General features: G+C 30.5%; 1 protein-coding gene across 1 annotated transcript; it reads right to left on the bottom strand.

The window, feature by feature from the left end:
* Positions 1-12,942: 12,942 nt before the first annotated feature.
* On the bottom strand, positions 12,943-13,618 carry LOC111905898 (ethylene-responsive transcription factor ERF017). The gene has a single exon (XM_023901633.3). It carries the CDS (start codon positions 13,571-13,573, stop codon positions 12,944-12,946), a length of 630 nt encoding a protein of 209 aa, XP_023757401.2. The 5' UTR covers positions 13,574-13,618; the 3' UTR covers position 12,943.
* Positions 13,619-13,846: the final 228 nt, after the last annotated feature.

Genomic DNA, 13,846 nt, shown 5'->3' with positions numbered 1-13,846 from the left:
GAAAATTGTATGGAGTTCATAACTTGTCCTCAAGTTATGAATTTCCAAGAGTTTTATGTTTCCTTGATTTATGATTTAGTTTAGATTGATGAAATAAATTGTGTTTTTGTTGATTTCAATCCATATTAATCTAAAAGAAGTTCATAAAACAGGTTTTTGTAACTTGTCTTTAAGTTATGTGAAAAGTCATATTTATGAATCTTTAAACTCATAAAAGTGTTGTAGGTTAGATAAAAATGAAGAGTTTTTCCATTAAATTGCTTAATAACTCCATAACTTGTCTTTAAGTTATGGATGTTGAAAAGTCACTTTATTAAAATGTTATTAAAGAATAAGGGGTTACATTAAAATGAAGAGTCTTCATTTTTAATGAACCATTAAACTCATAAGTTATGAAATGAAAGGTTTTGAATAGTTTCAAAACTTTCCCTCAAGTTTTGGAATTTGTAAAGTCTCACACACATTAATGCTTTAATTCCAAACTCTAGAATTTTAATAGCTAAAATTCAAACTTTATGGACTTTATTAAATTATTAAAGTGTTTAATTAAAAGAGTTAATAATTCCATAATGACATGCTTTAAGTTTAATTAAATATAGAATATAGTTTAATTAATAGATTAAACCACCAAGTATTTTTAATGTTTAAAATACACCCTTATACTATTATTATAATTTTTAATTATATAGATATGTATAAGAAAAGTCAATCTTACCGTTAGTAGGCCTCATTCACGAAGCCGGTCTATAGGGGGGGGGGGGGGGGGAGGGGGAGGGTATAAGGTTACTACCTATAAAATGGCAGTTTAATGGGTGTCCACTCTCACCCACCGCTTCCTTGACTGGTGGAGGGTCGTTAGCCGAACGGGTAGGAAATGACTATAATTCTCCCTTCATTAAAAGTATAATGATAAATACTAAGTAACTAAACACTTATTAATTCCCAATCTTAGTTACTTAGAAAAATGTGAAATAGGTACTAACCCATGAAATTACACTTTGTACCTTACCAAGTCGTTAGTGGAGCATGTGTGGTTAACCGAAACACTAATAAGGACTAGTAAGAGTGGCAAAGGGTAACTTGGCTTTACTATAGATCGGTGGAGCGTGTGTGGTTAACCGGCACATTGATTAGGTGATAAAGTTAAGGGTACCAAGTCAATTTGCATGGTTATTCACACCTTGTTTCTGATCCTCGGCATCCCAGTCACAAACTTGAGAGGGCACAACTGAGATTCAAACATGCCATTGAAAGTTCAATGTATCTCAAAAGATCTAGGAGTTTCAAACCCAATTAAAACTTAATTATATTTCTTTTTTTCATGGTGGAAATTGGTAAATCGTCATTTACCTACCTTCAACTATTTTATAATTTGGATTACGGCATCCCTCTTCAAGTTATAAATAGGTTGTTGGATCCTAGCCTTAATATTTCATATTGGTGTTATATTAAGGACTTTAAATCAACTGAATTGAATTTCTCCCTTATAGATATCTACTTCAAACATCTATGGTCTTCCCAAATCTTTAGGAACAAGCTTCTTAATGAAGATGATATCCCAAAAAGGCAATCAAGGTGAAAGACTAATCCCTTTATTGAGCACTAATGGGACTGAAATCATACTTCACTTCCTCCACCTCCTCCAATAAATCTTCCTATCCCACAAGTTTTGAGACTTGATAAGTTCTAAGTCACTCAATCCTTATTGGCAAACAAAGTCTATATGTGCTTAGGTCTTGGAGATTAAGTCACATATTGACAAGTCGGGAGAGTTGGGTGTCGAAGTCTCGAGGAGTTGTGGAATCTCACTGTCCGAAATTCCGACATTGACACATGCATATCACGGTTTTAATACAAAGCTTTTCAATTATACACATTTTGAAATCATCATGCATATATTTACGGATCTTCACACTTTTGTATAAACAATGGTCTTTTCAGAAAATATTGGATTTTCTGGGTTGTTTTCTTACAAACTACACAATACATTTTCATATGAAACTTGCTTATGAACTCACCGACATTCCATATGTTGACCGTTTTCAAAATAATTTATATTCTCAGGTAACAGGTAAGTTGAGGAGTAGTACCAAGTATGTTTGGGTGTTGTGCTTTTGAAAACTATCAAACAATTTATGTTATGGATTTGTAATGTTAAAACAATGTACTTGATGTGAACAAAGTTAATTCTAATATATTGATGCATGGTGATGTTTATGTTATGATTCATGTATATTCGTTATGATGATATTCAATTTATGTCACGCGAGCCCTCAGACATTTCCGCCGTCTGGTTCGGGGTGTGACAGGTTGATAATGAGGGGCCCATCAGACCATCTCCGATCAATGTCAACTAGTCGACCGCCCCTCCGGACGGAACAACATCCGCTAGCAACGACCGCGAACTCCGGGCTGTCGATCGTTGCCACCAACAAGAAATAAAATTAGTCGATCTAAAGTTGATTCATCTAAATCTGTGTATGCGCATTTTCTCTTGCTGAATATCAACGAACTCTATGGTGGTGGAAATCAACTGACCGTCGGCGACACCAACGACGAAGAAGTCGTTATGGCCTTCTATTCTTTGTTGGACACCAAGCTCTGCCGTTCAGATAATTGCTGCTGAAAAGTGCCTGCTGTCTATTGTCAAGACTTCATACACCCAAGAAAATGTCAATATTGACACTGGTCCACCAAGGTCAAAGATCAGATGGTTTCATTCTTCCAGCAATGAACCAAGATTTATCAACACGGTCACCCTTAACAACAAGGAGGATTCACCCAATCTTGTTATGGCTCATGGATATGCAACTGCTTTGGGCTTCTTCTTCAGAAATTTTGATGCTCTCTCAAAACATTTCAGGGTGATTGAAATGGATCAACTTGTAACATCCATAAAATTCATGAAAAATTTAAACTTTTAAAACCATCCTACAAACCATCATTGTTTACAATTTAGTTTTCTAAACATGTGTAATATAAGAGTTTTCCCAAAATCATAAAACAAAATACAAGGAGGTGCACGGTCATGCCTTCGCCTTCCCGCGATCATCTGAGGTACCTGAAACATAACCCAAAACTGTAAGCCCAAAGCTTAGTGAATTTCCCCCATAATACCAACACAACACATAATCATAACAATAACAACAAACAACATGCATACAGAGCCTTCAGTCTGACTGGAATGCCTAACGCCGTACAGTTTACCTAGTATGCTCACATAACCTACAACATGACTGGTACAACACACAGAACCTTCAGCCTATCTGGAACGTTCTACGGGCCTTCGGCCTGACTGGTAAGCCCCATTGGCCTTCAGTCTCTCCGGGACGCCATGGGTTTGTTAGCCTTCAACATAAAGCTGGACCGCCTCAACCCAACCACACAGAAACCGTATCGACACACATATATAACCGACAAGCATACAAATAACCAGCCAATAACAAACAAATATATATTATAGATCACTAAGCTTAGCATCATCCTATCTACCAGGATACATATCTAACATATCACTGCAGTACACAATCATACGATAAACCACGATAACAATCCAAAGAGCAAACCTTGGTGCCTTCGACCCATAAGCTTAGTGAGGAAAACTCACCTCGCAAACTGAATAGAAATGATAAGGCCCGACTCCGAATCTCAGCTCTGTAACTGATACCTAATTCCATCAAATGACCAATTCCATCAAAATCCCAAAATACCCACAAGGTCAAACTTGGTCAAAGTCCATTAGTCAAACCCGCTAAGCCAAATGAGTCAACCCAGCCGAGTCAACTCAACCCAGTCAACTTAAAAAAGTTTACCCATACGAGTACGAGGGCCGTAACCCGGAGGTACGCTTAGTATACGCGAAGCCTCGTATTGACCGCCATCGAGGTGGTTGATCGAGTACGCGGGGCGTACTCCCACTTACGCGGGGCGTAACCTCGCAACCCCGAAAACTTCATTAAGTGCTTAATGGCTTAAGCACTCAATCCCATGCTTCAGATCCACTATCCAAATGCACCCTAGAGTCAGAAAGTTTCCAACTTTTTGACTTTCAACGCCTAAGAAGAGCTTAACACAAGGTCTTAATCCATTAAGACCTTCTATAAGATCCATGGAGTAAAACTAACTAAAGGGACTTCATTTTTATGGCTAAGGACCCCCCTCCTAGGGTCTGAAAGGACAACTCGAAGCGTCCAAAACATGCCATGCTCAAGATGAGACTTTTGAGACCAAAAAGATGACATAAAACCTCCATAACTAGATCTAAAAGATTAAGAGACAAAGGTGCAAGCTTTATACCTTCAAAGGCTTTCAAATAAAGGATGAACCCCAGATCTAAGGTACTTTTTTCTCCAAGTAGAGCTTGATCTTCTTCTTTCCTATTCAAATCACACAAACACACTCTTTAATGCTTGAAATGTCCTCACAAGGTGCTTTTAGGGTTTCAAATCACGAAGAGAGGGCAGAGGCTGGTTAGGAGAAGAGAAATGAGGTCAATAAGATACTTAAATACCACCCAAACCCTAAAAATTAGGGTTTCCATCTTTCTTTAGTACGACCCTCATACATGAGTGTACGCCCTGCATACTAGGGTGCGCCTTAGTACACTCAACATACACACATGTACGCTTAGCATACTTCTCCTGCCCAAAATTACGAGAATGCCACTAGGGCTTCAAGGTACAATCTCTTGGACTTAAGGACCAAAATGTCATATAATAAACTTAAAGGGATAAATTTAGATGTATCTGAACATCCGGATGTTACATAAATCTATGAAAACTAAAAACGAATAGGAAAAAAAATAATGCATCAATCAAATCCATCAGTTTTTTCCTTCTTGTCAAAACTAAAAACTACATAGTTCATCTAATCACGTAATAGATTATGATTTTGAAGGTAACTGTGAAACAAATAGGAAAAAAGCAATGCATCAATCAAATGATTAAGATTTTTTTTTAAAATTTTACTTCAAATTATTAAGTTTTTAGTTTTTGCAATCGAACAATGATTTAGTAATTAGTTTGTTGGTTCTTTCCTTTAATTGAAAAGAACATAAGAAATTCATCAAAAAAGCAATCGATTCAAGGTATGATTTTGCATCAATTCATCTTGGTTTTTTGGTTGGCTCCTTTAATGGAGTTTTCCATTGATCTTGGCTCCTCTCTCTCTCTCTCTCTCTATATATATATATATATATATATATATATATATATATATATAAGTTCAAATAAAAACATTAAATAAAAGGAAAACGTAATAACAATATTTTTTGTTATTATTCTGCTTTGAATTTTATATGTTTACTGTTACAGTGAATTCAAATACAAATATTAACATATAATTATTTATATACTCATTTTATGTTATTATTATGATATAAATTATGTATACATGTAGAATTATATTAAAATCTAATGTGAAAATTAATGTATGCTTATTTAAATATTCATTGTTTAATACTAAAGTTATATACAAAATTCATAGAAGAATAATAATTTAAAAATAGTGTTCTTATATATATATATATATATATATATATATATATATATATATATATATATATATATATATATATATATATATATTACAATTCTATCCATTAGAGGAAAAAATGGGAAAAGAAAGAGAGGAAAGAAAGGGCAATTTTCATACACCGAATGGTGCTTCACCGCACATTAACCGTAGCCATGGTGTGGTGAAATGCCAAAGCCAACTTCATCGAATTGTGCAAGTTTTGTATATCGTCTGATCTAATGGATTATGATCTAATGGATTAACTCATATCGGTTTTACAAGTTTAATGACCAGTTTCATGAAAGAAAAAAAATTACAAATTTAGCCATTTTCGTTTATCTCTTTGCAAAAAAATAGTAAAAAAACAAAATATTACAAAAATAGTCATCAAAATCGCAGATGGATTGGAGCTATCTATGATTTTGAGTGTTGATATACGAAGGTATAAGTGTTTAAAACATGTTTATGCATTATTTGTTGTACGTTCGCAGATGGACAAGGTCCATTTGCGACCACCTACAATTTGGGCTTTTTCAGCATATAAATTCCTATTTTTTTTGCATCATAAATCAATTTCTAACTATACAAAATACATGATATGAAAGATACTTATACAACCTGAAGATGCTTCCTAAATCTTTTAAAACATAAATTATATTCATACAATTGTGTAATATATTTATTTTATTCCAAGTCTCCTGATGATCATCAAAGATAAACTCCCACAAGTAACTATTCTATGGATTCGTCAAATCTATCATTTTCGTAGTTAAAATTTTTGTAAGAAAAAAAATATTACCACCGCAAAATCGTAGATGAAGTGAGAGAAAATCGCACATGAACTCACTTCATTTGCAAACATGTGTGGAAGGGAGGGGTATTTATATCCGAAAAAACCAGAAAAAAAAAATTAACTACATACGTACAAGTCAACAATTCACGACCATGCTTTACAATGTTGTACCTCCGCAGATCAACATTCAAAATTGTAGATGACGCTAATCCATTGGAATATTGGGTTTTTTTGGCTATTTTTTGCAAAGAGATTAAAAAAATGGCTAAAGTTGTAATTTTCTCAAAAAAAAATATTAGTGATCAATTCAACACAAAACATATAGTTCATTGTGTTATAGTGATATTTTCTTATTTTTAAACTTAAATAATTATCGGAGCTTTTAAATTTTATATAATTTTATTTAAAGGATAATCAGAAGTTTAAGGGTTTTTTGTTTAAATTAAATGGATCAATTCATAGGATGGAAACTCCGAATGAACATAAGTCGGATGAAGCAAAGAGCTTGTTAGAGTTAGGGATGAGCATATGCAGGTACCCGCCTCATTTTGCGAAAACCGGAACCGGCGGTTCCTAGAAAGTTAGAACCGGAATCGAAACCGGTCTAGGCAGTTCTTAATTTTTTGGAACCAGTCCCGGAACCGGCGGTTCTGGTTCTAAGACCGGGTAACCCGGTTGCTTTAATATTTGTTGCTTTTGTCAATAAAAACCGCAATTTAGTTCGGTGTAAATTGAATCAATTTGAACCAACGATAGATAAAATCAGACAAATATATTTTAAACCGGTCAAAATAATACTACACATTTTTTTTAATATCATACTGCAACAATATGATTTGGTAATGTTAAGGCTTTAAAGTAGATATTTTGTTTATTTTATATTTGCCGATCGTGTACGGAATATATATATATATATATATATATATAAACCGGTTCCGACGGGTACACAGCGGGTAGCGGTTCCGAAAAAATGAGAACCGGAACCGGAACCGCTTAAGGCGGTTCCATAACTTTAGGAACCGGAACCAGAACCACTTAAGGCAGTTCTGGTTCCGAAACCGTCAGTTCTGAGTCAATTCCGGTTCTAAAAGCGGGTACCCGGTTGTGATGCTCATCCCTAGTTAGAGTGAAGTTAAAGGGATTATGAAAATGGGGACAAATTTTGGAAAGAGGGATGGTTGGTGGGTAGCATCTTGGCCATGGTGGTGCTTCATTGACCAAATGTCAACATCTTCGTCCCAATTCTTTCACACACGTGATTTGTATGATAATGATTTTTTTATTAGTGAGTGATTTCGTAGGATAAAGTTTGCAAAACTAATTGTTTTTTAACTTACACATAAAATAGAAACGAAAAATATGTACTTGATTTCGTATCTTAAAAGTATTGGAAAATCAATATATATATATATATATATATATATATATATATATATATATATATATATATATATATATATAGAGGTTCATGTTCATTTGAGACCATTCTAATTTTGTGAGACCGTGAGACCAAATCTAAAAATAATTTTAAAATGCAAAATAAATGGAAAAATCAAAAAATTCTTTTTTTTAAATATTATTTTCGGAATTTTAATTAACTAAAATAAATAAAAAAAAATTAAAAAAAATCCCGTTTTTTTTGAAAAATACGTGAAATATTCTAAATAGAGTATTACACTGACATATTCTAAAAAATAATTTTAAAATGCAAAATAAATGGAAAAATCTAAAAATTCTTTTTTTAAATATTATTTTTGGAACTTGAATTAACTAAAAAAAAAATAAAAAAAAATTCTATTTTTTTTGAAAAATACGTGAAATATTCTAAATAGAATATTACACTGTACATATTCTAAAAATAATTTTAAAATGCAAAATAAATGGAAAAATCAAAAAATTCTTTTTTTAAATATTATTTTTGGAATTTGAATTAACTAAAAAAATAAAAAAAATAAAAAAAATAAAAAAAATGCGTCTTACGGTCTCACAAAATTAGGCTGTCTCACATGAACCTAACCCTATATATATATATATATATATATATATATATGTTATAAGTTTATAATCAAATAAAAATAAAATTAAAAGCAACAGTAACTACCTATTACTTATTGTATATATCTCACATATTAATGTTAATTTTAAGGATATGTTTTTTAAATGCATTTGTGTTATTTTCTACATGTATTTTGCCTGTTTACACGTCAATTTTTTTAAAATGTTACTATGTTATATGACAACTAGTTTAAACCATGACCATTTATATATTTTAGAATTTATAAGGCATCATTGGTTTTAATAAGGTCAAACTTCTTTCAAATATATACATGTTCTTTAAGAAAAAACAAAGAGTTGAATAACTTTTAACAACGCGATTGTTTTATAGAATATGACTAGTTGTTAAGACAATTTTAAAAACATGCATAAAGCGTGAGTAATTTACCATGCTAGTAAAAGAAAGATAATGTGGTCCCTTGACCCAATCTTTTCATATCGTTGATGGTTAAAAAAGGTAATATATTTTATTACATAAATAAATGTAGGCCAGATTTGTATATATTTTAGGATTCAAACGTATACTTAATCTCAAAAGGTAGGGTTGTCTATGAGATGGTTTGGTTCGGTCTTTAACTAAAACCGAACCATAAACATTATAAGTGTTTAATGTATTTTTATAGCCATTGTGAATTGGTTAATATTGATTTTGGTTTACGGTTTTTGTTGGTTAATTGTTATGGTTAATGATTAATATTTGTTAATCATAATGATCAAAAATAAGATAAAAATAAAATTACTTTGCTATAAAACCTGAAAAACATAAAGTACATTGTTATAAAAAAGCGAACAATTTAGTGTTTTTAACTTTATTAATATGATATAAGATTATGTATCCCATTGAATTCCTAATAATTAACTTTAAAATTTTCACTTCCAAATATAATTACATACCGTATATTTAGTATTATAATATATTAAAAACATTTATTAATATTATTTGTTCGGTTCGGTTTTGGATGAAAACCATAACCGAACTATATATATATTTGGTTAATCAAAATAAAAACAACACCACCTTTTTTACTAATGGTTTGGTTAAAATAGTTCGGTTATTTCTGTTAATTTTGTTGTGGTTTGGTTTTTCGATCGGTTAATCAGAAAGGTTTGATAAAAATGTTTAATATTATTTTATTAATGATTGATTATACTTTTATGTAGATATTTATAATATAATTTAGGTATATTGTAGAGTTCTTAATATTTTAGGCTCATTAATCATAAGATAATAACTTTATTTTGTGAGCACATTAAGGTAAAAAAATAAATAAATAAATAAAAACCGGACAATTATTTATAGGAAAAGGAATATATATATATATATATATATATATATATATATATATATATATATATATATATATATATATATATATATATATATATATATATATAGGGATGAGCGTTGGACGGAACCGGTACCGACCCGTCCTGTTCCCGATTTTCCGAATACCGAATTTGATCAAAAGTTAATCCTGAGTACCGAATCGAATTAGCATCACCGGTATCGGTACCGACGGTACCGATTTCCGAATTTCATGTATTTGGAGTATCAAGTAACGTCCCGTATTTTTAAATTCGGCACAGTTCGGTACCGGTACGGGATCGACATTTGGGATAAACTGTTCATATATATATATATATATATATATATATATATATATATATATATATATATATATATATATATATATATATATATATATATAAAAGAAACCGTCAATCATTTTATATGTAGGGTTTTGGCCAATTAATTTTCCAAAAAAAAAGTAAAAAAAAAAAAGCTCTATTATGTGCTAATTAACTATGAAGGTTTGACTTTTTCTAAATAGAAAAAACATAGTGATTATTATCTTCCTATAATCATATTATATTTTTTGTCCAACAAAACATATCATATCTATCCTAATAAATGAAGATCAATTTGACAAATGTCATCTTCTTATTAAATTTGCCACATGTAATTTTATAAATTTTTTGATTAAATTTAAATCCACATGTCATTTTGTAGTTTTTTTGAATTAAATCCATTAATATGCCACATAATACTAAATTTATATATGTAAAGTATTAAATATATTTAATGTCATAATAAATGCAAAGAATCTTAAAAAATATATAAGATATATTAAAATACATTGAATATGATAATAAATTTAATGAATACTACAAAACAATCATTGATATTATGGATGATCTTCTGAATAGTGATTCTATTTATTCATTAATTGAATATGTCTATTTATTTTAAACTTTGATATATATTTTTTAATCAACCCGTGTAATACACGGGTTTCACACCTAGTTATTGTAATCTTAATGTATCTACTATAATAAATGAAGATCAATTTTGCCACATGTCAATCTCTCATAAGTTTTGACACTTGTCATTTTGTGATATTTTTAAAATAAATAAAATCCACATGTCAATTTCTAGATTTTTCAATTTTTAAAATTAAAGTCACATAATATTTACATGTATATATGTAAAGTATTAAATATAGTAAATGTGATAATAAATTGCAATTAATATGTTTTTTTATTCCTTATTTCAAAATTTCATTTTAAAAAATATTTATTGTTTACATTTTGATATTTGATCTTTTTTTTAATCAACCCGTGTATTACACGGGTTTTACACCTAGTCATATTAGTGAAGATATCCTATCTTAGATAATTCTTTGAGATCAAGATTTTAATTATCATATAGTAAGACTTGACTCTATATAAGTTGACCAAAAACGATTATTTTAAGAAAAAATAGCATGGACAAGGAAGTTACTAAAAACAATTAGTTTCATATCGAGTATATGGGATATATTTTGACAAACAAAGATAATACATTAAAATTACAGTAAGATAATATATTATGCTAGACAGAAAGAATACAAGACGATTAATGTAAGATAACACAATTACACAATTCAAACACAATAAGACTTTTTGTCAAACAAAAAGAACAGAGTACCATAGCAATAAAATAAAATCATCTACCACACAGGGAGAACAAACATCCTCTCTAATTAATAAAGGTTTTCTTTTTGCTACTTGTTAAACTCTTATTCAAATTGTCAAATATTATTTTGTGGTTATTTTGAATTAATTTTTTTTACACATGTTATTTTATGAGTTTTTCTATTTTATTAAATTTCATATAATATTTTAATGTAATAATTGCAATAAATATATTAATAAATGAATATTAATTTCACTAATAAACTTACCTTTTAATTTCAAAATTCTCGAAATTAAAGTTCATTAGTTTCTTTTCTTTATTGAAATTACTTGTTTAAATTTAAAAGATAAAAAACTTTTTCATTATAATAAATCATTATTTTTCTTATTTTCTTACAAATTTAAAGTTTTCAAATGTTTTGACTTTTATATTTAATATTTTTTTTTAAATTAACCCATGTAATACATGGGTCTTAGAACTAGTTAATATTATAAAAAGATAATATTTTCTTTCATATACATAGATAATACAATAAATTCTACGAATGTAAGAACTTTTTCTAGTTAAAATCAATGACTTTATCGTACAAAATTTATAAGGACTTTTCCAAAACTAAAACATAAAATCTAAAATTATCGGCTAAAATCTCAAATATGTAAATGATTCCCGTATTTTTTTGTATTTTTTATAAATAATTCCTATTTTTTTTGTGACCTTTTTCTTTGAGAAAACGTATAGTTCTATTGTTAATAAACTCAAGGGACTTCTATGAAAATATGATATATAATTTATTTAAAATAAAAATATGAAATATTTTATGTGGAGTTGTAAAAGTATAATCCTTGTGGCGGGGAGAATTTCACGTGCTACTCAAAGAGTGATGTGTATTGCTGAATAAGCAACTGCAAATTCCGAACTAATGAATCTAGATTTAAACAAGTACATGTATATGCTACTCTTTATTAAAGATTAAGTCGAGTACAATGCTTTGATTGCTTTCCCAAAATTATAAATATGTTTCTTTCTTTTATCATTAGTTTTGGTATCTAGAAACGAACACGATGCACTTGAAATTGCATGCAAATAAAGCCTTGTCATTATTATTAGGTTCACCTGTTTAATCTATGGTTTCATTTTGTTTTTATTTTCCCTACGCTTTAATTATTTATTTTGGTTTTTTTTTTAAGTACCTTCATATTGTTAAAACATTTGTGTATAGTTTAGTAATAAGCAGTGGACTATATATATGGTTGATACCAAATATTAAAATATTAAAAGTACAAATTAATATTTTACTACGTACATGTGAATTGAAAAAGATCAATATTAATTTGATCCAAAAACAAAACAAAAAACATGGTGAAGCTAAAAACGAGAATGGAGCCATGTATAGTATATATACAAAAAAAAAGTCGCCGCTCCATGCATATGCGCAACTTCACCCTATCTTCATTTCCTCACTTATTCTATATATATATATATATATATATATATATATATATATATATATATATATATATATATATATATATATATATATATATATATATATATATATATATATATATATATATATATATATATATATATATATATATATATATATATATATATAATCCATCAACTTAAAAACTCCAAAGATAAGATGGATCTTGCGAATAAACCCCATCAAAGACCTCATCCCCGTAATCATGAGCAGCTAGTGGCGGCTGCATGGGCATGAAATAATCATCAAATCCTGGAAATATCCCGAAGTCCGGTACGCTATCTGTATTGTAATCCATGTCAAAGGAGGAGCTAGATACGACGTCCATGGAGGTGCAAGTTTGCTGGCAGTTACCGGAAAAGAAGGGATGCTGATCAGACGACGAATCCTGCAACTGAGACGATGAAGAAGATGATGATAATGATGATGATGGAATGGAGTTTGCGAAGGTAGCAGCGACGGCAGGTATCTGGGAAGGGTGGAGTTCGGTGCCGCCGGGAATGTCCGGAGGTTGATGAGGGAAGTTGAAGTTGGCAGTGTTGCCACGTAGACAGAAGAGAGCAGCATCGAAAGCTCGAGCAGCTTTTTCCGGTGAATCGTAGGAGCCTAACCAGATTCTTTCACGGCTGTTGGGTAGGCGGATCTCCGACACCCATTTTCCCCATTTCCTCTTTCGAACACCTCTGTATTTAGCTTCTTGGGTCCTGTCTCTTTCGTTATTCGCAGTTGCAGATATTGCAGATGGAGAGGAAGATGAAGGTTTCACCATTGTTTTAACTTTTCTTGTTAAGCTGAGCAGTGGAGTAGTATGTGTTGTTTTGAGATTGTGTTGTTGTGTCTGTGTTTGAGTATTTATAGTTTGAATCGAAATTGGCGGCTGAATCTGAAGGTCAACTGGGCGCGTTGATCGTGATCGTCTAGAAGAAAAATGCATGCCAGATGGCAGTCAGTGGGTTTGGGTAGTATTAAAAATATATATTAAATTTTGTTACGCGGTGACATCATTACTAAAAAATAAAATAAGTACCACGTTCATATCATA

Source organism: Lactuca sativa, chromosome 7 (assembly GCF_002870075.4).
Source record: "Lactuca sativa cultivar Salinas chromosome 7, Lsat_Salinas_v11, whole genome shotgun sequence".
Taxonomy (NCBI): Eukaryota; Viridiplantae; Streptophyta; class Magnoliopsida; order Asterales; family Asteraceae; genus Lactuca; species Lactuca sativa.
The sequence above is the reverse complement of the archived record's forward strand: the minus strand, read 5'-3'. Positions and strand labels throughout refer to the sequence as shown.

Bases quoted from the DNA above. Each gene is read 5' to 3' on its own strand.
- LOC111905898 (XM_023901633.3), bottom strand. From the start codon at position 13,573: ATGGTGAAACCTTCATCTTCCTCTCCATCTGCAATATCTGCAACTGCG.